The following is a 23,445-nucleotide window of genomic DNA, read 5'->3' as shown; positions in this document are numbered from 1 at the left end:
GCCTTTTATATTAACCATGAAGCTTTACACAGCGTAAACTGCAGCTACTCCCATTGAATTTTACCTTACATGTGCATGAGCTTCAATGCTCACATTACCACAGAAAGGAGCATTACAAAAGTCAAGTTCACAGTAGGTGCACATGTGCAAAAAAACAAACAAACAAAAAAAAGGTTCATAAAAATAGGAGTCATTCAGGATATAATCTAAACATTAGTATAATTATTGTGCAAATATCAAGTCCACTTAAGAGGACAGAAAAGGGTAATCCAGTAAACACATACAAAAGACAAACAGAGATAAGAGCTGGCACTGACTATAAAGAGCTCCCTGTTATAGTATTGATATAACATCTGCTTAGGGAACATACAGTTATATGCATTCAGTTACGCCAGAGTCATGTACCGTACATATACAAATCCTACCAGGTTTGAAGGTAATCAGACAAGATCTGTTGGTGCAAGTCCCTTCTGGGAAGATCATAACCTTAAAAAAAAGGGGGGAAAAAGGTAAAATTATCAAAACTGACAACTTTACTGGAAAAAAAACCTGAAATAGTTTAAATTTGTATGCATTAATGAAGGACAAAATAGTGCTTCTGCAAATACACAACAATAGCGGTAAACATATGCATGAATAACTTAAAGGACAACTCATGCGAGAGGGATATGGAGGCTGCCATGTTTTCCTTTTAAGCAATACCAGTTGCCTGGCATCCTGCTGATCCTCTGCCTCTAATACCTTTAGCCATAGACCCTGAACAAGCATGCAGCAGATCAGATGTTTCTGACATTATTAGCTGCATGCTTGTTTCTGGTGGTGTTCAGGCACTACTGCCGCCAAATAGATATTATTATTATTATTATTATTATTATTATTATTATTATATGTAGGGCTTCCGGGCAACTGGTATGGTTTAAAAAGAAATAAATATGGCAGCCTCCATAGTCTTCTCATTTCAGTTATCCTCTAAAACACTTTACAAATGTAAATGCAGCTATTACTTCACTTCCTTTAGGTTAATACTGTGATCAAACAATTCCTTGTTTAAAATTAAAGATATCCAGATTTGGTCAGAAGTGTAGTGCAAATGCACACAGTCATTCTCTATCTACAAATATATTGGTCTAAAACTTGATTTGGCATCGTCTCTGCCCTGATTCTGAAGAAGCTCATTATCATACATGGCAAATTCAATGCTTTACACAATAATTAGTTGTTACAGAGCATTTAGCAATCCCTGCAAAAACCAAAGACATCCCAGGGTCCACTGTACTGGGCATGCCTGGTGATTCTCATGCTGCACATATACTTACTACATGCATCTACTGGCTGAAAAGGACAAACCACAACCGACTTATGGAGGAGATGCAACGGAAATCATGTGTGACATGTTCTTGCATAATACACCACTGCTAGGTGCTTTCTTTGTTTGGCTTAATCCAAATACTGTGTGATTTGCTTTATTAAAGCTGCATTAGCATGTATACGTTTAGATAAGAATACGGTTTAAAGCCGCATCTACACGAGTAGATGCGGCCGCGATGCTCCTTATCAATCGAGCCGCTGATTGGGCTCGATTGATAAGATCCGACAGGACGGATCTCCGTACCGCCGATTCCCTGCTCGCTCCCCACGAGGGGACAATGGCAGGGAATCGAGCGGAAGATAAATCGGCGCCGGCGGGTACGATCGGGGAATCAAATGCAGCGCACGGGCGGCGAGCGGGGACGCGGCGGGCACGCGGAAGAGGCGATCCGGCGGCTAATCGAGCCGCCGGATCGCTACAACATCTCCCCGTGTAGACGGGGCTTAAGAGTTTCTCTTTAAAACCTTCCTTTATTAAAAACAGTCACACCAGGTGAAGTATAAAAACTAAACTATAATGCTAGAGTACCAGATAAGGCAGTTTATAGTGGTTACTGGGGGTACACAAGCTCTAAGTGATTTATCTACCCCTAAATCCAATGAAGGTTACTCAACCAGGTTTACTGGCCCTATTTTATTGCTTTATTGAAAATATTAATATGTAGTACAGACAAAATGGCAATGTTTTAGACCAGTGGTCCTCAAACTAAGGCCCGCGGGCCGAATGTGGCTCCCTGAGGCTTATTTACCGGCCCCCCACACACAAAATGTATTATAGATGCGGTCCGCTACATCTTTAAATATTGGTGGTTCGCATATAGAATGAAGCCGGAAAGCAGTAATTCGCTGGTTTCCAATCAAATTCCACATCAGGTGACACTGTTGGCCAATTGGGTATGCTTCACTGTCTGGCCCGCAAAGACTTCTACATCATTTTATGTATACTCCGGCCCCCCAGTAGTGTGAAGTATGTTGACCCGGCCCTTGACCCAAAACGTTTGGGGACCCCTATTTTAGACCAACACCAAATTTCAGGTGGAGGTTGAGTGGCCTTTGTCACATTTGGATGACTAAAGCATACCTGTATTGGGCTACAATAGTAATTCTCCTTAAAGGCTCTCGATCCTCTTTTTCTAGATTACGAATATATTATTGCAGTTGCAGGGAGAAAGTATGAGAAAGTGATCAATGGTGTATATATGTCCCAGATTTCTATCTGCACTTCCATTTTTTTTTTAAAATCTGCATTTTTTCTATCCTCTCTGAGACAGGTGCTTAGGTGAAGAAAATGATCCACACCAGGATTTGCTGTTCCTACCGAGAAAAATCATCAGGTGAGAAATAAAGGGTAATAGGATCAGCCTGGATTCAGCTCTCTGGTGTGTACTGGGCTGATAAACAGATTTGTGCTGGAAAAGACTTATTTGTGCTTTTTTAGTTGTTGATTTTGATTTGAGACAGATTGTAGAATTTCTTCCTGTAAAAAAGTCGAAGCAATATTTTCGTTTAGGTTTTGTCACCGGTTTTGCTTGTAATTAGTCTGTACATAGCCTCTATGGCACAAAAACACTGGTGTTGGTGAATTAAGACAAGACACAGAACATTTATAGCACGCTTTTCTCCCGGCAGACTCAAAGCGGCAGAGTTGCAGCCACTAGGGCGCGCTCAGTAGGCAGTAGCAGTGTTAGAGTCTAGCCCAGGCATGGGCAAACTTGGCCCTCCAGCTGTTGAGGAACTACAAGTCCCACAATGCATTGCAGGAGTCTGACAGCCACAGTCATGACTCAAAGGCAAGTGCATTGTGGGATTTGTAGTTCCTTAACAGCTGGAGGGCCAAGTTTGCCCATGCCTGGTCTATCCCAAACCTTTTCGGTCAAGGGCCGGGTCAACATACTTCAGACTGCTGGGGGGGGGGGGGGGGGGGTCGGAACATACATAAAATGATGTTGAAAAACGTTACATTGAATCTAGGTATTGATTCCTTCAATCATGCCCAGAAGAGAACTCCCAGCAGCAGCCATTCAGTCATGCAACACCCAAAGAACGTCTTTGTACACCAGGCAGTGAAGCATACCCAGGTGACAACCTGTCGTCCAGTTGAACAGCAGTGTCACCTGATGCAGAATTGGATTGGAAGCCAGCGAATGACTGCTTGCTGGCTTCTACAGTATGTGGATGGGTGGTGCCAGCACTGCTATTCTAAATGCGGGCTGCCGTTATTTAATGGTGCAGTGGGCCGCATCTATAAGTTAAACATCTTGTGTTTAGGGTGCCGCATTTGGCCCGCGGGCCATAGTTTAAGGACCACTGGTCTAGCCCAAGGCATTTTGGAAGCAAGTGATCAGCTTCTTACATGATAAGATGGGCTGTCCGGTTACTCTTGACCCCTCCCTATGTCTCTTAAACATTATCCATGCTGAAGGAATACACTCCTAGTACCAAGGAAGATGGCTTTTCCCATATTACCCGCAGCTGTCTTGTTGGGTGGTGAAGAGATTGGATAAGGGGCTCTGCTTTAAGAAACTTGTATACGTGCATAGGAAAAGAGCCCAGCAATTCTACCTCATTTGGGATAAATAAAAGATAGGTCCTAAGCAAGGTAATCTCCTTGTCGGTTATATGTTAAACACCAGTTATGTGTCTAGAACCATGCTGTTAGCGGCTGGTGCATGGCACCGCTGGCAGTAAGTTTAAATTCTTAACTGTATGTATTATATCCTTGCAGTTTCATAATGTCGGCAATATCGTGACAATCTTCCCATTTGTGTATATGTACAGTTGTAATTCCTAGACTGTAGTAATTCACATTTTTGATATTCTATGTTGCTAATAATTGCTGAATCTGTATACAGCTTTGGTGCTTTTTGTTTGCAATTATACTGTGGGTCATGACCACTTCATGTTCAATAAACTTTGTTTCAGATAAAAATAAATAAATAAATAATAATATACAGGTGATTTGCATTGTATTGCATTAAAGAAAAATATGGCACCTCCATATCCCCCTCACTACAGAGTCCATTTAAACAACATCATCTTAAAGGACATCCGAGGTGAAAATAAACTGTTGAGATAAACAATTGTATCTATCCTCAGTCTCCTAAAATGACTTTTCTAGATATCCCAGTTTTATTTTATATTTAAATCTAGTTTTTCAGTTTTTACCATTTCATTGTCTCTGCTCAATGACACTCTTATTGAAGCAGGTCAGAGCTCAAATCTATGAATTATTGATCCTTTATATCTCTTTCCTACTCTCAGAAGCCATTTACTGACAGGAAAGTGTTTTATGGCTGCAATTACTTATCAGTGAGGGTTATGCTGTAGTCTGACCCAGTCCAACTCGGTCAGAAACGGTCACTTGCATACCTGATAACTTTTTCTTCAGGCAGAGAAAGAAAAAAAAAAAAGGAACACAGCCTAGTTATGTGCTTGGCACTGTACATACACATGTCTATCTCATTACGTCACCTCGGTTGTCCTTTAAGAGGCAGTGAAAGAAAGAATCAAGTGCCACAGTTCAGTTAGTTTAAAAATGCACTTCCAAGGCATGAGATGAGCAGCTTCCATACCTGTGGCCATATACCATTGGACAGGGCTCTTCTTCTAATCTCTTCCACTGTTTTCTTCCGAGAGTCCTGATCAGAGCGTGAAACAAACACTGGCCGGATGAAGTTGATTAATGCTGTAAAAAAGGATAAAAAATATACATTCATGTGTATTAAAGTGGAACTCAAATTTAATGTGCAGTCTGAGGTCTCTTGCACACAGCATTCAGGGAAAATCAGAATCGGAAATTGGATTTGTGATTTGCAATCAGCACAAGAGGAAACCACAGAAGAAAAAAAACCAGCATGCAGGACTGATCCAAAATCGCAAATCGCATGTAAAATTGGGTCACAATTGGAATTGCATGTACTGTGCATGTGGCCTGAAGCATTTAACACAGCATAAAACTAATAGCTAAAAAAATATGACTGGTTTCCAAGTTGTTGGAAGTTTTTGTTTCTAAAAGCGGTACAATTCTTTCTCTGGAAAGAATCATAGTGACCCCCTACAGGTAGTCAGTGTGCCCCCTGTTATCTATAGCCAGAAAGTACCCACAGGACCAGTTAGACAGGAAGTGCTCACACAGAACCCTAACTCTCCCCCCCCCCAGCCCACACACACACACACACACACACACACACACACACACACACACACACACACACACACACACACACAAACCCAGTCCTGATACCTAACCTTGAACCTCAAGTATATGCCATCAGTGGGCAGCACAGGAATTCAGAGAATTATTACTCAGTAAAAGTCACTTTTTGGTAGCATTATCCTTAAAAGAATAGCAAGAAATGATTATAAACACACTTCACAGTATGTCTTGTTTGTTTCACTTACTTCCCCAAACAGGAATGTCTTTGCTTTCTGCTTTCATCACAATGGAGGCCATTGTCATAGTTACTGGAATGGCATCAAAATATGAAGAGTGTGGAGCCAAAGTGAGAATGGGAGCCTCTGCAGGCAGCGCCTGTCTTCCCTTCACAGTTACCCAGTGAAAGCCACCAGCAAACCACATTGTACGCATAATCGCTTTTAAGAGAATGTCCAACGTCCTGCAAAATGGGAGCAAACTATTAATTAGGTAGCAAACTACTGATAAAAGATGACATTGCAATTACCCATACCACACCACAGAAAAAAAAACTACATGCCATTTTCTAGTCATACATTTTTGTACTTGGCAATATTAAAATAAAATTTTTATTTCAGATCCTTACCTGGATTTTTTTTTTTTTTTTTTTTTTTTTTTTTTTTAGACAAGCGAGCTAGGTCATTCCAGTGTATTTCCTCAGAACACATACTACTTTGTATAACTAAAAGTAACATTTTTCTTTTACTTTGTATAACTGGGTGCCACAGTGGTCAGCGGATAAATGGTTAGTAGTCTTCCAGGTTCAATTCCTGAGGACACACTTTGTAGCTCAAGTTTACTACTTACTGTAGGCCCAAGAAGATACTGTGAGGTTAACCACTTTCCGACCGCCCAACGCACAGAGGCGGCCGGAAATTGGACCCCGCAAGGACCAGCTCATGCCCAGAGGCGGCGGTCCTTGTAGGGGCATGGGCGGCGCGATCGCGTCATTCGTGACGCAACCGGCTCCGCCCACCTCGCACTGTAACCCGCCCGCGGTTCGGAAGCGCCTGCGGGTTACTAGCACCCGGATCGCCGCATACAAAGTGTATAATACACTTTGTAATGTATACAAAGTGTATTATACAGGCTGCCTCCTGCCCTGGTCCGAGGGACCACCAGGGCCGGCTGCAGCCACCCTAGTCTGCACCCAAGCACACTGATTTCCCCCCCCCTGCCCCCTGATCGCCCACAGCACTCCTCAGACCCCCCCCCCCCTGCCCAGACCACTGTTTGCACCCAATCACCCCCCTAATCACCCATCAATCACTCCCTGTCACTATCTGTCAACGCTATTTTTTTTTTATTCCCTAAACTGCCCCCTGCTCCCTCCTGATCACCCCCCCCACCCCTCAGATTCTCCCCAGACCCCCCCCCCTGTGTACTGTATGCATCGATCCCCCTGATCACCTGTCAATCACCTATCAATCACCTGTCATACACCCGTCAATAACCGCCTGTCACTGCCACCCATCAATCAGCCCCTAACCTGCCCCTTGCGGGCAATCTGATCACCCACCCACACCAATAGATCGCCCGCAGATCCGACGTCAGATCACCTCCCAAGTGCAGTGTTTACATCTGTTCTCTACCCTAAACACCCACTAATTACCCATCAATCCCCCCCTATCACCACCTGTCACTGTTACCCATCAGATCAGACCCTAATCTGCCCCTTGCGGGCACCCAATCACCCGCCTACACGCTCAGATTGCCCTCAGACCCCCCCCTTATCAATTCGCCAGTGCAATATTTACATCTGTTCTTCCACGTAATAACCCACTGATCACCTGTCAATCACCCATCAATCACCCCCTGTCACTGCCACCCATCAATCAGCCCCTAACCTGCCCCTTGCAGGCAATCTGATCACCCACACCAATAGATCGCCCGCAGATCCGACGTCAGATCACCTCCTAAGTGCAGTGTTTACATCTGTTCTCTACCCTAAACACCCACTAATTACCCATCAATCACCCCCTGTCACTGCTACCTATCAGATTAGACCCCTATCTGCCCCTATGGCACTCAACCGCCCACACCCTCAGAATGCCCTCAGACCCAGCCCTGATCACCTCGCCATTGTATTGCTTGCATCTATTCCCCGATCTAATCACACCTTGAGACACCCATCAATCACCTCCCGTCACCCCCTACCACACCTACCCATCAGATCAGGCCCTAATTTGCCCCGTGTGGGCTCCTGATCACTCGGCCAAACCCTCAGATCCCCTCAGACCCCCTTCCAATCACCTCCCAAGTGCATTGATTGCATCCATTTTCCCCTCTAACCACCCCCTGAGACACCCATCAATCACCTCCTGTCACCCCCCTAGCACTCCTATCCATCAGATCAGGCCCAATACAACTATGACCGGTTCCACAAAATTCGCCCCCTCATAGACCACCTGTCATCAAAATTTTCACATGCTTATACCCCTTAACAGTCATTTTAAGACATTTGGTTTCCAGACTACTCACGGTTTCGGGCCCGTAAAATGTCAGGGCGGTATAGGAACCCCACAAGTGACCCCATTTTAGAAAAAAAAAGACACCCCAAGGTATTCTGTTAGGTGTATGACACGTTCATAGAAGATTTTATTTTTTGTCAAAAGTTAGCGGAAATTGATTTTTATTGTTTTTTTTTCACAAAGTGTCATTTTTCACTAACTTGTGACAAAAAATAAAATCTTTCATGAACTCACCATACACCTAACGGAATACCTTGGAGTGTCTTCTTTCTAAAATTGGGTCACTTGTGGGGTTCCTATACTGCCCTGGCATTTTAGGGGCCCTAAACCGTGAGGAGTAGTCTAGAAAAAAAATGCCTCAAAATGACCTGTGAATAGGACGTTGGGCCCCTTAGCGCACCTAGGCTGCAAAAAAGTGTCACACATGTGGTACCGTCGTACTCAGGAAAAGTAGTATAATGTGTTTTGGGGTGTATTTTTACACATACCCATGCTGGGTGGGAGAAATCTCTCTGTAAATGGACAATTGTGTGTAAAAAAAAAAACAAACAATTGTCATTTACAGAGATATTTCTCCCACCCAGCATGGGTATGTGTAAAAATACACCCCAAAAAAAAAAATTATACTACTTCTCCTGAGTACGGCGGTACCACATGTGTGGCACTTTTTTACACCCTAAGTACGCTAAGGGGCCCAAAGTCCAATGAGTACCTTTAGGATTTCACAGGTCATTTTGCGACATTTGGTTTCAAGACTACTCCTCACGGTTTAGGGCCCCTAAAATGCCAGGGCAGTATAGGAACCCCACAAATGACCCCATTCTAGAAAGAAGACACCCAAAGGTATTCTGTTAGGAGTATGGTGAGTTCATAGAAGATTTTATTTTTTGTCACAAATTAGCGGAAAATGACACTTTGTGAAAAAAAAACAATTAAAATCAATTTCCGCTAACTTGCGACAAAAAAATAAAATCTTCTATGAACTCGCCATACTCCTAACGGAATACCTTGGTGTGTCTTCTTTCTAAAATGGGGTCATTAGTGGGGTTCCTATACTGCCCTGGCATTTTAGGGGCCCTAAACCGTGAGGAGAAGTCTTGAAACAAAAATGACCTGTGAAATCCTAAAGGTACTCATTGGACTTTGGGCCCCTTAGCGCAGTTAGGGTGCAAAAAAGTGCCACACATGTGGTATCGCCGTACTCAGGAGAAGTAGTATAATGTGTTTTGGGGTGTATTTTTACACATACCCATGCTGAGTGGGAGAAATATCTCCGTAAATAGACAATTGTGTGTAAAAAAAAAAAAACAATTGTCATTTTCAGAGATATTTCTCCCACCCAGCATGGGTATGTGTAAAAATACACCCCAAAACACATTATACTACTTCTCCTGAGTACAGCAATACCACATGTGTGGCACTTTTTTGCAGCCTAACTGCGCTAAGGGGCCCAAAGTCCAATGAGCATCTTTAGGCTTTACAGGGGTGCTTACAATTTAGCACCCCCAAAATGTCAGGACAGTAAACACACCCCACAAATGACCCCATTTTGGAAAGTAGACACTTCAAGGTATTCAGAGAGGGGCATGGTGAGTCCGTGGCAGATTATTTTTTTTTTTTGTCGCAAGTTAGAAGAAATGGAAACTTTTTTTTTTTTTGTCACAAAAGTGTCATTTTCCGCTTACTAGTGACAAAAAAATAATATCTTCTATGAACTCACTATGCCTCTCAGTGAATATTTTGGGATGTCTTCTTTCCAAAATGGGGTCATTTGGGGGGTATTTATACTATCCTGGAATTTTAGCCCCTCATGAAACATGTCAGGTGGTCAGAAAAGTCAGAGATGCTGGAAAATGGGAAAATTCACTTTTTGCACCATAGTTTGTAAACGCTATAACTTTTACCCAAACCAATAAATATAGGCTGAATGGGTTGTTTTTTTTTTTTATCAAAAACATGTTTGTCCACATTTTTCGTGCTGCATGTATACAGAAATTTTACTTTATTTGAAAAATGCCAGCACAGAAAGTAAAAAAAAAAAATCATTTTTTTGACAAAATTCATGTCTTTTTTGATTAATATAATAAAAAGTAAAAATCGCAGCAGCAATCAAATAACAAGAAAAGGAGCCAAAATTCATTTAGGTGGTAGGTTGTATGAGCGAGCAATAAACCGTGAAAGGTGCAGTGGTCTGAATGGAAAAAAGTGCCTGGTCCTTAAGGGAAGTAAAGCCCACGGTCCTCAAGTGGTTAACTTATCCACAAAAAAACTGACCACCTAAAATGTTTTAAGAATGTTAGATTGCAATGTCCACTAAGAAGAAGATGAACACAAAAAATAACTGAAAAAAGTTCTGTCCAGAGATCCACTTTTAATAGATATGTAAAACAGTTAAAAAAACTATCAGGACTTTAGGGTCCGTGCATACATGGGTTTATTATACTTTTCCTGCTTGCATCATCCAAATTCAAGACAAAGCTACAACTGATCAAAGGGTGTTTTGCATCATTCATGAAGCAAATATAGAGACAAAAGCACAAAAAGTCTTAATTAAGGCTCAATATGAAAATTGTCTTCTAAAAAATGCAATAAAAAAATAAAAACAGCAACGGCGTATTCTAATTAAAGTGGAAATAAGGTCTAAAGGGATTTAAAGGCTGCCAGATTTGTTATAGTGGTTACTGTCCCATTGGATACATTTTCCCTTACTTCCTATTCTTGTGGCAGTTAACGATTACTGAAATAAAAGTGAGCGGAATTACAAAATTTTGCAATTCACATCGTAACTGTACATGGGGAAAGAAAAAAACAACACTTTTTTTTCAGATAAGCAACTGTTCTGTCAAAACTCAAGTTTTCCCAAATGACTGGCAAACACAACATATGCATCACCGCAGTTGTGTCATGGGCCCCTTCATTATGACATCCAGAATTTTTTGTTGTGCCCACAGTTCTAGAACAGTGTCTGAAGAAGCATTTTTAGCTGAAAGCTTACTCTTTTTCAGTTAGCCAATAAATGATATCATCCTGATTCAAAAATTGTATTTGTTATTTGTCATCCACATGCTAAAATGATTGCTGCTGCTAGAAGTTGTAACACTTTCAAGGTTATTGTTCAATTGTATTTTCTGTTGCTAGTAGGAGCAAAAGACCCAATAAAAAATATGGCAGTTTCAATTGGACACTGTTTTTGCTCTAGAACATCATTATTCATCACTCTTGCTTAGCAACTTCTTCAGTTTTGATTTGGATGCACAGTAAGGCCTCGTTCACATTAGGGACGTTTCTGTGCGCTTTCCACAGCGCACTGCCCTGTGCGTTCAGCATGGTATTGATTTTTCCATGTAACTAAATGTAGCTGGTTCACATCTATGCGCTGCGCTGAGCAGCGTTACAAAAACGTATTGTTGCATGTATTTCTGTGCGCTGAGCTGTAAAGCGCACATCAATGCAAGTGAATGGGTGCGCTTTTTTTAGTGCATAGAAGCGCATGCGTTTTTTACCCCTAATTGGAGAAAAAAATAAATTTACATAGAAAAACAAAGTTTTATTGACAACTGCTACTGCTTCAATAAGCAAAACATGGTTTACAGAAGCGCAGTGCAACGCACAGAAGCGCGCACAAACGCTATTTTACCACGCGCTTTTACACGTTTTTTAGCGCAGCAGATGCAAACGAGGCCATAAGGCCTGCGCCCACAGATTCAGTTGTGTCCACTTTTCAGTTATACATCAATGTTACAGATGTGTGAAAAGCGGACAGAAATGGACACAACTGCGTCAGTGGGCTCAAGCTCTTAGGGCCGGTTTCCACTACAAAGTGATGCGAATGCGGCAACCTAGCCGCATCGCATCACTTCTGCCGCCAGTCGCATCAATTCCACATCTCCCGATGCAGAAGTGTATTGGAGGAGATGGGACGCGGCTGCAGGCGGATGCGGCCGTGCGAAAATCTGTAGCATGCTGCAGATTCTCGGATCGCTTCGCACAACATGCACGCAGTGGAAACTCTTCCATTGCTGTGCATGTGTTTCAGGACACCTGCAGTGCGATGAGGCTATGTAGCCGCATCGCACCGCTCCTAGTGGAAACTGGCCCTAAGGCCTGGTTCATGCTCACTGTGAAACCTAACACTTTTAGTGCGTTTCACAGGAGGAAGCAATGGTTGTGTCAACGGATCCAACGTCAAGTATGGGATTAGTTCACACTTAGAATTTTCAACTGATTCATTGGATCCGTGGCAGGAATCAGAACGACCTGTACCATTTTTAGGACACCGTACACAAAAAGTGTATGCTGGTAATAAAAAAAAAACAAAAACTAAAAAAAACTACAAAATACTTGCAACCATCCACACAAGGAATTTTACACGGAAGGCATTTCGGACAATTTCCTAGTCTTCCTTCCTTGTACAGCAACATATTGGAGAGCAGCACACCAAGGGTAATGACAACTATACATTATTGTAGTGTAGAGGACCCAATATTTGCAGTGCAGTAGCACCCTGAACTGTGTAATAAAAGGCACCCAGACCACAACAATTCCCAGTTGACCAGAATTTTTTTAAAATATCTGTACAGAGACCCCTACCCACAGAAAAATAGCAATCACATCCACATTTTTAGTCACATTCGTTGTTCACAGAAAATGGAATAAACATTGATGCAAAACATGTGAAAGTTGTGTAGAGTAGATTAATTGAAAAGGAAAACAGGCTTAACCTGTGGGACAATCTGATCAGCCATCACAGCCCCTGTACTCCAATATGGGACTATCCTAGGTTTCCTCCTGGGCTAGACAAATCATTCAGACTGTGTCAGGCTCTGGGACAGGGGATTCAGTTAAAAGACGTCATAGGTCAGGGAGGGTGTTTATCTCAGGCTCAACTTCAGAGGAAATTAGGAGTCATTTCATCATTCGAGTATCTCCGATTGGCACGCTTTGTTAATAGTGCCATAGCCTTCATCAATGTGGAAAGAGAACTGACCGATATTGATGTGAACTACTTCCAATCCTCTCCAATCCCCTCCAGACAAAGGGCCCTATGCAATTCTCTTTTTCAGTTCAGTTTCAGAGTTTTCTCCTAGGGGATCATTTTTCATCTTCAATTTTAAATAACTGTCCAGCACTTTTCAACTAAAGAAGAACCAAAAAGTGGGTGAAAAAGTACCATCACAATTATTTTGAGCATTTTCTTGCTTTCTGGTGGCCTAAAATACATTTTACTGACAAGTTTAAAAATATCAACTAGGAGAAAACTCAAGAGAAAAAGGGAATTGCATATGGGCCAAAAAGTCAATCACAGTATTTTATTCTCGTATTTATTTTATTATTGTCCCACATATGCGACACTCTCTCAAGATTTGTGGCACAGTGGCGTGGAGAGCTGGGTAGAGAGCTCTCTCAGGAACAATGTTGGAAGATCTTTGTCTGCCTCTAAATCTTCACTGTCTGGCAGAGGTAAGGAAAACTCTTAAAAATGTTATGTACATAGTATAAAACATCTTAACTCCTCCACCAGATCTTGCCAAAGAACCCCCCTCTATGTTGGAGACGTTTGGTCAATGCAACATACAGTGCTGCTCATAATTATTCACACCCCTGGCAAATTGTGACTTAAAGTTACTTTAACCACTTTGTCCTCCTTGACGTATAAAAACGTCAAGGAGGACATGCGCGCTCCCGCGGCCGATCGCGCGCGTGCACGCGCACTCTTGGCCGCGGAGTCGGTAGCCACGGAATCAATGTATCGGGCTATGGAGCCCGATCATTGATTCCTCTCCCCCGCTGAAAAAGCGACAGCTTCTCTCGAAAGCTTCGCTCTTTCTGAAGCTGTGTCCCTACATTGTACGCCATGTAAAAAAAAAAAAAAAAAAATCGAGATTGCCATCTTGTGGCCAAAAAGTAAAACTATAAGTAAATGCCCAAAAACATTACAATACACCAATATTTCCCCAAATAAAACACTTTTATATCCCACCCTCCCAAAAATGCCCACATAAAATGTTTAATAAAAAAAAAAAAAAAAAAAAAAAATTATTTACCTAAGGGTCTAAACTTTTTAAATATCTATGTAAAGATGAAATATTTCTCTCTATTTTTTTTTATAAGCTTGTAAATAGTGATGTATGCAAAACGGAAAAAATGCTCTTTTATTTCCAAATAAAATATTGTCGCGATACATTGTGATAAGGACATAATTTAAATGGTGAAATAACCGTGACAAATGGGCAATAACAATACGTGGGTTTTAATTATGGAGGCATGTATTATTTTAAAACTATAATGGCCGAAAACTGACAAATAATGAATTTTTTCATTTTTTTTCTTATTCTTCCTGTTAAAATGCATTTACAGTAAAGTGGCTCTTAGCAAAATGTACCCCCCAAAGAAAGAAAGCCTAATTGGTGGCGGAAAAAACAAGATATAGATCAGTTCATTGTGATAAGTAGTGATAAAGTTATAGGCTAATGAATGGGAGGTGAACATTGCTCGGATGCATAAGCTGAAAACGACTGAGATGTTAAGTGGTTAATTCAACCAGCAAGTTTTTTTTTTTTTTTTAGATGACCTAGGTGTCTCCCAAAAGATAAAAGACAATGTAAAAGAGGCATTATTGTGTGTGTGTGGGGGGGGGGGGGGGATTTTTCTTAGCTATTAGGCCACTTTCACACCAAGACGTTGTGTTTTAGGGGACGTTAAGGTCGCATAACGTGCCCCTAACGCAACGCATGGTGGTGTTGAAGTTAGAGGTCAGATTGAGCCGCGTTATGAGGCTCTTGGTGCTATCCTGGGAAGTCCGGATCGTTTCAATGATTCGAATCGGATCATTGAAAAGATCCGGATCTTTGAATTGAATCTTTGAATCATTTTAATAGGGAAGCAGGAAGCAGGGGTGCAGCAGAGTGAGAGGTGCAGGAGAATGAAGGCACATTGAGGGTGCTAATGGTGAAGGGAGAGATGCAGCAGGAAAATTGTGCTTGTGCACAAAAGCTGCAGTTCCTGTTTCTTCCAGACATCCACTGTGAACCGAATCCTTCATTGTGATGATCTGGATGATTCGACTCACAAAAAAGATCCGGATCAAAGATCCGAATTATGATCTGGACAACACTACAGTGCAGTGAATATTAATCAGTCATGTGGCTAGAAAAAATTGCAGACTCTCCCCTTACTGAGCATGTGCAAACAGTCTAACGCAGCTAAAACCACAACGTGGGCACTGTGAACAGCCCATTGATTTTTCATTACTGTGAGTTGGGCTGCGTTACAGGCTGCTCTAACGTGCGCCTGTAACGTCCCACTATGAAAGCAGTCTTATTTACATTTGAGCAAAAAAGTGTCCAGTCTAAAATACCTTGGTATTCATGGTTTGTGTGTACCACCTCTTTATAGCACTGCTAGTATAACTAGTCAATTAAAGCACATGGACATTTTCTGCATGATTACCTAATAATACTGACCAATCACACGGATCTACTAGGATAGTCGTGACCTTGTTTCTCAGTCCCTGCTTGACTGGCATCCATGATCTGGAAAGGGTCCAACGATATGTTCACTATTGCGCTCAGCACCCAACTGCCCCAGTATTAGCTTTTGGCAACATTCACACTTTTTTTTGGTGGGTTTTCTGCATAGAACACCACATTTAAAACGTTAATCAATGGGCTCATTCACACTTAAATGTGTTTTTCGCATGCAGAACAAACATTTACAGCACTGAGTATAGTTTCTCAATTACATTCGTTTTTGTGAAGAAAACAAACAACATTTTGAACAGAATACTGCACAAAGAACTCTGCTTACAGTATAGGAGGGGGATGAGGAGGAGAGCGGATGACAGTCAGGTGCTCACCAAAATTACCCAGCAAAAGGGCCCGGGGAGAACACTGGGACCAGCCAGAAACCTCAACACTTGCTGAAGAACTTCTCTCTTGCTCCCACTTTTACATACAGGCGGAGAGAGAAGTATGTCCACATCACACCAAGCAACCACAGACTTATAAAAGGCACATGCTAGTCTCTATTACCACAGCCCTAGCTAGTCTCTATTACCTCTGCCTTCTAACCTATAAGGGAATTGGATAACTGTACAGACTCTAGGTGCAGAGAAACCCACAAGAGAGCTGTGGATGCTGAAAACCTCAGTACCAAGGCTGAATTAAAGTCATTTCATGAGAGGTACAGGAGTTATATTTTAAGATGTCTGTCCAGCAACAGGTACCCAATTCAGCTGCAAGTTCAAAAAGGGGGGGGGGGGGGTGAATAGTCGGCTCTCATCAGGCAAATACATGTTAATGCTTAGCTTTTTAATGCGAGTCAGTTCTCTGGTCCATTTCATGGAAGACGAAGGCAAGAACTAAAAGATAGCCAAATAATTTGTCACATGCTACACACAACCTCTGTTCTGCTAATGATTATTCTGCCCTCCCCCCTCCCTAGTCATCTTCTTCTATTCCCATACACAAGACTTTTCTCAAATTTCCACCCACGTCTGGAACTCCCTTCCATAACATGTTTTGCACTCACTCACCCACCCTTATATAGCAATTTAAAATCTCACCTCTAGTTAAGCATACAATCTTACCCAAGATGTACTGATCAGTCACCAATCCCCACACACTCCCCTTGTACGCTGCTTCCTTCTCCTATTGAGTCTATTCTCCATTCCCTTACACTGTAAGCTTGAAACGGAAGGATTATCGCTCCTAGTACATTTCAGTACTACCGGGAAATGTGCGTTTTCCCCCTCTATTTACAATTTGCAAGATGAGCTGTTCAGTTGTGTATTTTTCGCACCCTCTCACTGTTCCTGCATGCGCAGGCACTACGTACTGTCAACTGTACATCATCACAGGAGATGTTGGGATTACATAAATCAATAATAAGGGTACAAGTGATTTATTTATTTTTGGAAAAACAGAACCAATTTTTACAAGCTAGAAAAACAATCTGCTTTTGGGATTTAACTACGGTAAGTGCTTCTTAAAGGGACTCTGTAACAAAAATGTCATTGTGTTTTCTACCATCCTACAGGTTCCTAAACCTATTATAATGTGCTCTGGCTTACTGCAGCACTTTATACTATCACCATCTCTGTAATAAATCAGCTTATCTTTCCCCTGTCGGACTTGTCGTCCTGTGTCTGGAAGGCTGCCAACTCTTCAGTGTGATCTGCTATGCATGCCCCCCTCTATGCACACTCCCCTGTGTGTGTGTGTGTTATTTACATTAGCCAGCTTTTCTCTGCTCTCTTATCTTTTACAAGCTGGATAAATCATCTGTTCACATACTGATGAGTCACATACTGCAGAATTACAGACAACCAGGCAGAGCTGTCTGCAAGAGTAAACAGCTTAAAGAGTAAGCTTGTAACTCTTCAGTGAGCTGCAGGGGGAAAGAAACACACAAATGATCTCTTGAGATTCAAAAGGAAGGCTGTATACAGCCTGCTTGTGTATGGATGTATTTTCTATGTGTGGACATACTGTACATCAACCTACTTCCTGTTTTGGTGGCCATTTTGTTTGTTTACAAACAAACTTTTTAAAACTGTTTTTGACTACTTTTAATGCGGCGGGGAGCGGCGAAATTGTGACAGAGGGTAATAGGAGATGTCCCCTAACGCACTGGTATGTTTACTTTTGTGTGATTTTAACAATACAGATTCTCTTTAAATGAGGACCAAAGGTAGTTGCACCTTTTAATATACACACACTTTATTTAAAAGAATAGTCCATAATATTCAAAGCTGCACCCCCTATATAGCAAATACACAAAAATACAGGGCAGAACTGACATGCCGTATTTATCAAATTATACAATGTGCTAAATATTACATTTACTTGCTATCTGACTGAGTGCCTTAGTTCCAGAACACGGTTTGAGCTATTTTTATCTTGACAATGAATAATAGAACAATATTCTCATCATGTGGCAATAGATGCAAACACTGGTTACCAGGCTTAGTGGGGGAGACCGAATTCATTTAGACTTTCACCACACTAGCTTACAAATAAATACAGAAAAATGCTTCATCTATTTCCAGAAATTCAAATAAAGTAGTATTAAAAAAGAAATCTGGAACAGTGGAAGAGTTAAAACATCACACTAACAAAGCAAGCACAGCTTTTTCATCAACAACAAAACTGAAAATGCTGAAATGCTTTGTGGTATTCAAATTGTATTTGGCAATCTGTCTACTAAACAGAATATACAAAAGATTATTTTTTTTTGTATCTTTGCTGTGGCTTTGCTTTTACAATTGTCAGTGACTGCAAGTGAACCATATTCTATGAAGATGAATCAATTCACACATTTGCAATTATTAAATGTAACTCACGTAAGAATAAGGAAAACACCATGTTAAACTAATATTTTGAAGTGTACAATCTAATGAATAACAGTGAAGAGTCGCCCATGGGGAAAGTTAAAAGAACAAAACATAATTTTTGCACTATGTGGAAAAGATGCTAATCTTTATGCACACCAGCTTGGAAAAGGGGTTGGGGTGGCAGCAAGAAATTTTTGCTGTAGGAACTACAATAATGGATGAAGTGTAATGAAGATCACGACACACAGATAAGTCCACATTACAATTTTACTAAAAACACGAATCACTAAAAATATGACCTAACCCTAGCATCTAACATAAAACTCCCATCGTACCCTTCCTCCTTATCAGGTGCTTCAATACAAAACGATGACCATCAGAGCTCAGCTACAAACTAAGGTAGCCATCAGTGATCCTCTTAATACGGACTTGTAGGTACTCGGCAGAGCATCATTGGTAGCCATACATTCATCCATTTTCCCATTTGATTCCTGGCACATTTTATTATTGTGGTTAAATCGGCCAGAACTCTTTGCCCCTACATGTCCAATCAATCAACATTTCAAACTTATTTGACATAATATGGATCAAACAGGACAGAAATATCTGCGATTGGAGGCAGGGGTCAACAGCCCTAACGTTGCACTGCATGGAACACCACAACACTGTGTTTTGATCATATTTTTGAACAGGACCATTTGCGGCCTATTTGGCACCCCAGGCAATGCCCCCCAGCGATAAAGCAGATATTAGGGACATACATGCAGATTTTACCAACAACAAGCAGGTTATGTGGGAAGCACAGTGGCATAGTGAATGGCACTCTTGCCTTGTAGTGCTGGATCTCCAGTTTAAAATCTCAGCCAGGGCTCTATCTGCACAGATTGGATGTTCTCTCCATGTCTGGTTGGGTTTTCTCCCACATCCCAAAAAATATACAGAAGTTAATTTGGCTTCCCCTAAATTGGCCTAGACTAATTGGACATAGGACTATGGTAGGGAATAGATTACAAACTCCTCTGAGGGACAATTAGTGACAGGACTATACACTCTGTAAAGTGCTGCGTAAGATATTGTGCTATATAAATACTAAAATGGTCAGAATAATATGAATCACAGAGAAGAATACCAGTGGTAGGCAGGTAATCACCAGATCCTAGTGTCAGGCAAGTAGCGGTAAGTAGAATGTAGGTAGGTGGGGATCTCTCCCTGTTGTGTGATTGGTCAGCAGCAGCAGGAAGGGAGGGCACATTGAAAAGTGGCAGGAGGCCCAGGACAGAAAGCTGTGTGCTGAGCTCATCTCCTGTGGCTTAAAGCGGACCTGAACTCAGAACGTCTTCTCTGCTCTAAAACATACGCAGCAGCATAATAATCTTTAAACAAAAACCATTTATGTGTTACAGCTGATACAAATCCTAAAATAAATCTGCACTGTTTCTACTTCCTGATTTATGGAAGCAGACATATTGCTAACAATCAGCGGGGAGGGAAAGGATGCGGGCGGGTTCGGTATAGCAACAGAGGCTGGGCAGTATATGCAGACCCAGCCTCTGTATGCTGATAGCATTGTTAGAACCCACCTCGGGTTCTCTTTAAGGGAGCTGCTCTGTGGGAGATGGGGCTCAATATGGGAGTGCGCCACAGAATTCTCCTTACTTAGGATGGCGCTACAGACGGCACTACAGACAAAAGTCTAGTCGGTCTTTAAAAACTGCCCTGTTTTCAATAGATTTCCTGAAGAAATCTATAGAAAATTGATGTTCTGAATGTAGTAGAAATCTATCTATTTCTCTGATCTGACTCCGATCATAGAGGAATTAATAACTTTGCCACAATGGGCGGCAATCTATGAGTGTATAGCTAGCTTTAGTGAAACACAGCACCCAGTTCATTTACTAAAACCGTAGGTCAGGTATACAAAGGCTGGTGCCCAAATGAAGCAACTTTGTAGTGGGCTCGGTGGCAAAGCCAAAATAAAGTTGAAAACATCCTACCCAAATTAACTGCATTATTATTAATGATCTGCCTATTTTTTGGACACCAACCGTGCCTTTCTAATATGACATACTATCCCAACTTTATTCAAGGACTCGTGCATTCAGCAGGATGGAACTTGTAATTTGTCAATTTTGAAGGCAACAAACCTGTTTTCTGCAAGCTTATAAGGTTATATTAATATAAATTTTGTTAAACACAGACTCAGCATTATAAAAAATAGAGATGGTATTTGAAGCACAACATTTCTTAGAATTAGCTACAGTGCAGAACATAAAGGTTCAAGTTCAGTGCAGTGTGTAACAAGCAGGGCTGTGGAGTCAGTACAAAAATCTTCCGACTCAGACTCCTCAGTTTCTGAAACCACGACTCCGACTCAAACTCCGACTCCGGGTGCCCAAAATTGCCCCGACTCCGACTCCTCAACTCCGACTCCACAGCCCTGGTAACAAGGAAGTATTGCTTTTCACATGCAAAGACGAATGGACTATACAAAAATAAATAAACTGGGTTGCCCAGTAGCTAGCATACAGCTGACTAGTGGCAATGTAAGAAATTTGACATAAATAGCTCTTTGTTGTCTAAGGTGTAAATATTTGTTTTCAGATTTGTTATTAAAGCCCATCTCCAGGCACTAGGCCTACACATGTACAGACTATTTATGTCCTCCTTATAGGCACTCTATATTCTAAGGCATCATGCGCACTACAAAATACTAAGGCACATGAGAAGCAGGGCCCACTAATGCGCACTCCATGCCTTGTATTTGCATCTTTGTTGTATTTGCCTACAGGCTGTCTGTGTACCAATTTAAAAGGCAAGTGGCTGTCTTGGAGTGAGCATTTGCTTCTTGTGTTTTGTGTCATGCACACTACCCTGAAAATAAGACCTACCCCCGAAATTATGTGCAAGCATGATTTTTCAGGTTGCTCAAAATATAACCAGATCTCTAAAACCTAGTTACAGTTAATAAAAAGTTAATGTAAATAGTGTCAACTCTCTAAGGGCATTACATATTCACTATATTGCCTGTCTTTCGACACACTAACTTTGATGGCTTCCCATTCTTTTTCCATAGGCTCTACTAAAAAGGATCTCCACAAGGTTTAGGAGTGAGTTTACGTGCATTGTTCACCCTTTTTCAGAATAGCATTTGTAAGCTCAGGCACTAATGCTGGATAAAAATGCCTGGCTCGCAGTTTACACTCCAATTCATTCCAAAATATGTTCTATTAGGTTCACGTCAGAGCTCTGTGCAGGCAACTCAAGTTTCTCCGCACCAAACTCTCTCAACCATGTCTTCTTAATGGACCTTGCTTTGTGCACTGGTGCCCAGTCATTTTGGTACAGGAAGGGACCATTCTCAAACTGTTGATAAACTTGTGAGCATGAAATTATCAAAAATGCCTTGGCATCACAAAGCATTCAGAGTTCATTGCATTGGAACTAAATGAAGGTCGTGGTGGAATGCACTCAAACCAGACTTCTTATGGATGTGCCAGGCTAGTCCTGTAACACTATAGTAAAAGATGTCAACACCATCCAAGTATAATTATGCTCTTATTTATGAAGAGTAAGAGACATTACAGCAACATTTCGTAACAGCATTCCTTCTTCAAGTTAGTCAGAACCCTAACTGACAGAAAAAGCTAGTTCCCATGTATACTCCTGGCCAATCAGGTTTTCTTCCAATCATTATTAAACATCATCATATTCCTATTGGGTCTGTTCTTGAGATGTGGCATATAATTGAATAATATGATGTTTAATGATGATTGTCACTCATTGCGACCCGTCACTACAGGGAACATGTCACTAGAGTTTAGTGATGGTGTGCTTTTCAGCGCCTCATCTTATGCTTTGCATTGTCCTTGGTGTGATGGAAAACTTGGATGCAGCTACTTGGCCATGGAAACCAATTCCACGAAGCTCACTATGCACTGATCTCAAGCTAATCTGAAGCCACACAAAGTTTGCGGTCTGTAGCCACTGATTCTGCAGCTGTTGAGTTTGTGCACTTTGTGGCCGAGTTGATATTGATTCCAATTACTTCCACTTTATTATAATATCACTTAAAGAGACTCCGTAACAAAAATTTCATCCGGTTTTCTTCCATCCTACAAGTTCCTATACCTATTCTAATGTGCTCTGACTTACTGCAGCACGTTCTACTATCACCATCTCTGTAATAAATCAACTTATCTCTCTCTTGTCAGACTTGTCAGCCTGTGTCTGGAAGGCTGCCAAGTTCTTCAGTGTTGTGGTTCTGTGATGCATCTCCCCCCTCCAGGCTCCTCTCTGCACACTGCCTGGGTGTTATTTAGATTAGTGCAGCTTCTCTCTGCTCTATTATCTTTTACAAGCTGGATAAATCCTCCTCTGAGCTGGCTGGGCTTTCACATACTGAGGAATTACATACAGGCCGAGCTGTCTGCACTCTGCAGGAAGAAACAGCCTGACACTTCAGTTGAAAATAGCTGTAGGGGGAAAGAAACACACAAATGATCTCTTGAGATTAAAAAGTAAGGCTGTATACAGCCTGCTTGTGTATGGATGTATTTTCTATGTGTGGACATACTGTACATCAACCTACTTCCTGTTTTGGTGGCCATTTTGTTTGTTTATAAACAAACTTTTTAAAACTGTTTTTAACCACTTTTAATGCGGCGGGGAGCAGCGAAATTGTGACAGAGGGTAATAGGAGATGTCCCCTAACGCACTGGTATGTTTACTTTTGTGCGATTTTAACAATACAGATTCTCTTTAAGGTAGCCACTTATGATCCAATCTTTTTCATCCTTACCATTTCTATGTAATATAAGGTAACTGCCTGAAGTATCCATTCAGTATATTCACTCAATTTACTATTACAAGGATTTGGTAAGATTGGATGAAAAAGATTGGATCATTAGTGGCCACCATAAGAATGGAGTTTATAAATGCATCGAATATTCAGGTGGCATCCTATCATGGGACCACACTGGAATTCGCTGATCTCCATTCTTTCACAAATGTTTGTATATGTCTGCATGCCTAGGTGCTTGATTGCCATAAAAGAGATTGAAATACAGAATGACACATCC

General features: G+C 41.4%; 1 protein-coding gene across 1 annotated transcript in view; it reads right to left on the bottom strand.

Moving 5' to 3' along the window:
• LPCAT1 (lysophosphatidylcholine acyltransferase 1) overlaps positions 1–23,445 on the bottom strand; it is a 102,851-nt gene that overhangs the window by 67,233 nt on the left and 12,173 nt on the right. Inside the window, exons 2-4 of the mRNA XM_068236715.1 lie at positions 5,770–5,984; positions 4,941–5,053; positions 426–486 (exon numbers count right to left, since the gene is read on the bottom strand). Coding sequence (XP_068092816.1) covers positions 426–486; positions 4,941–5,053; positions 5,770–5,984 — 389 coding nt within the window. The remainder of the gene's footprint in view (positions 1–425; positions 487–4,940; positions 5,054–5,769; positions 5,985–23,445) is intronic.

The sequence above is a fragment of the Hyperolius riggenbachi genome, chromosome 5, assembly GCF_040937935.1.
Source record: "Hyperolius riggenbachi isolate aHypRig1 chromosome 5, aHypRig1.pri, whole genome shotgun sequence".
Taxonomy (NCBI): domain Eukaryota; kingdom Metazoa; phylum Chordata; class Amphibia; order Anura; family Hyperoliidae; genus Hyperolius; species Hyperolius riggenbachi.
The sequence above is the reverse complement of the archived record's forward strand: the minus strand, read 5'-3'. Positions and strand labels throughout refer to the sequence as shown.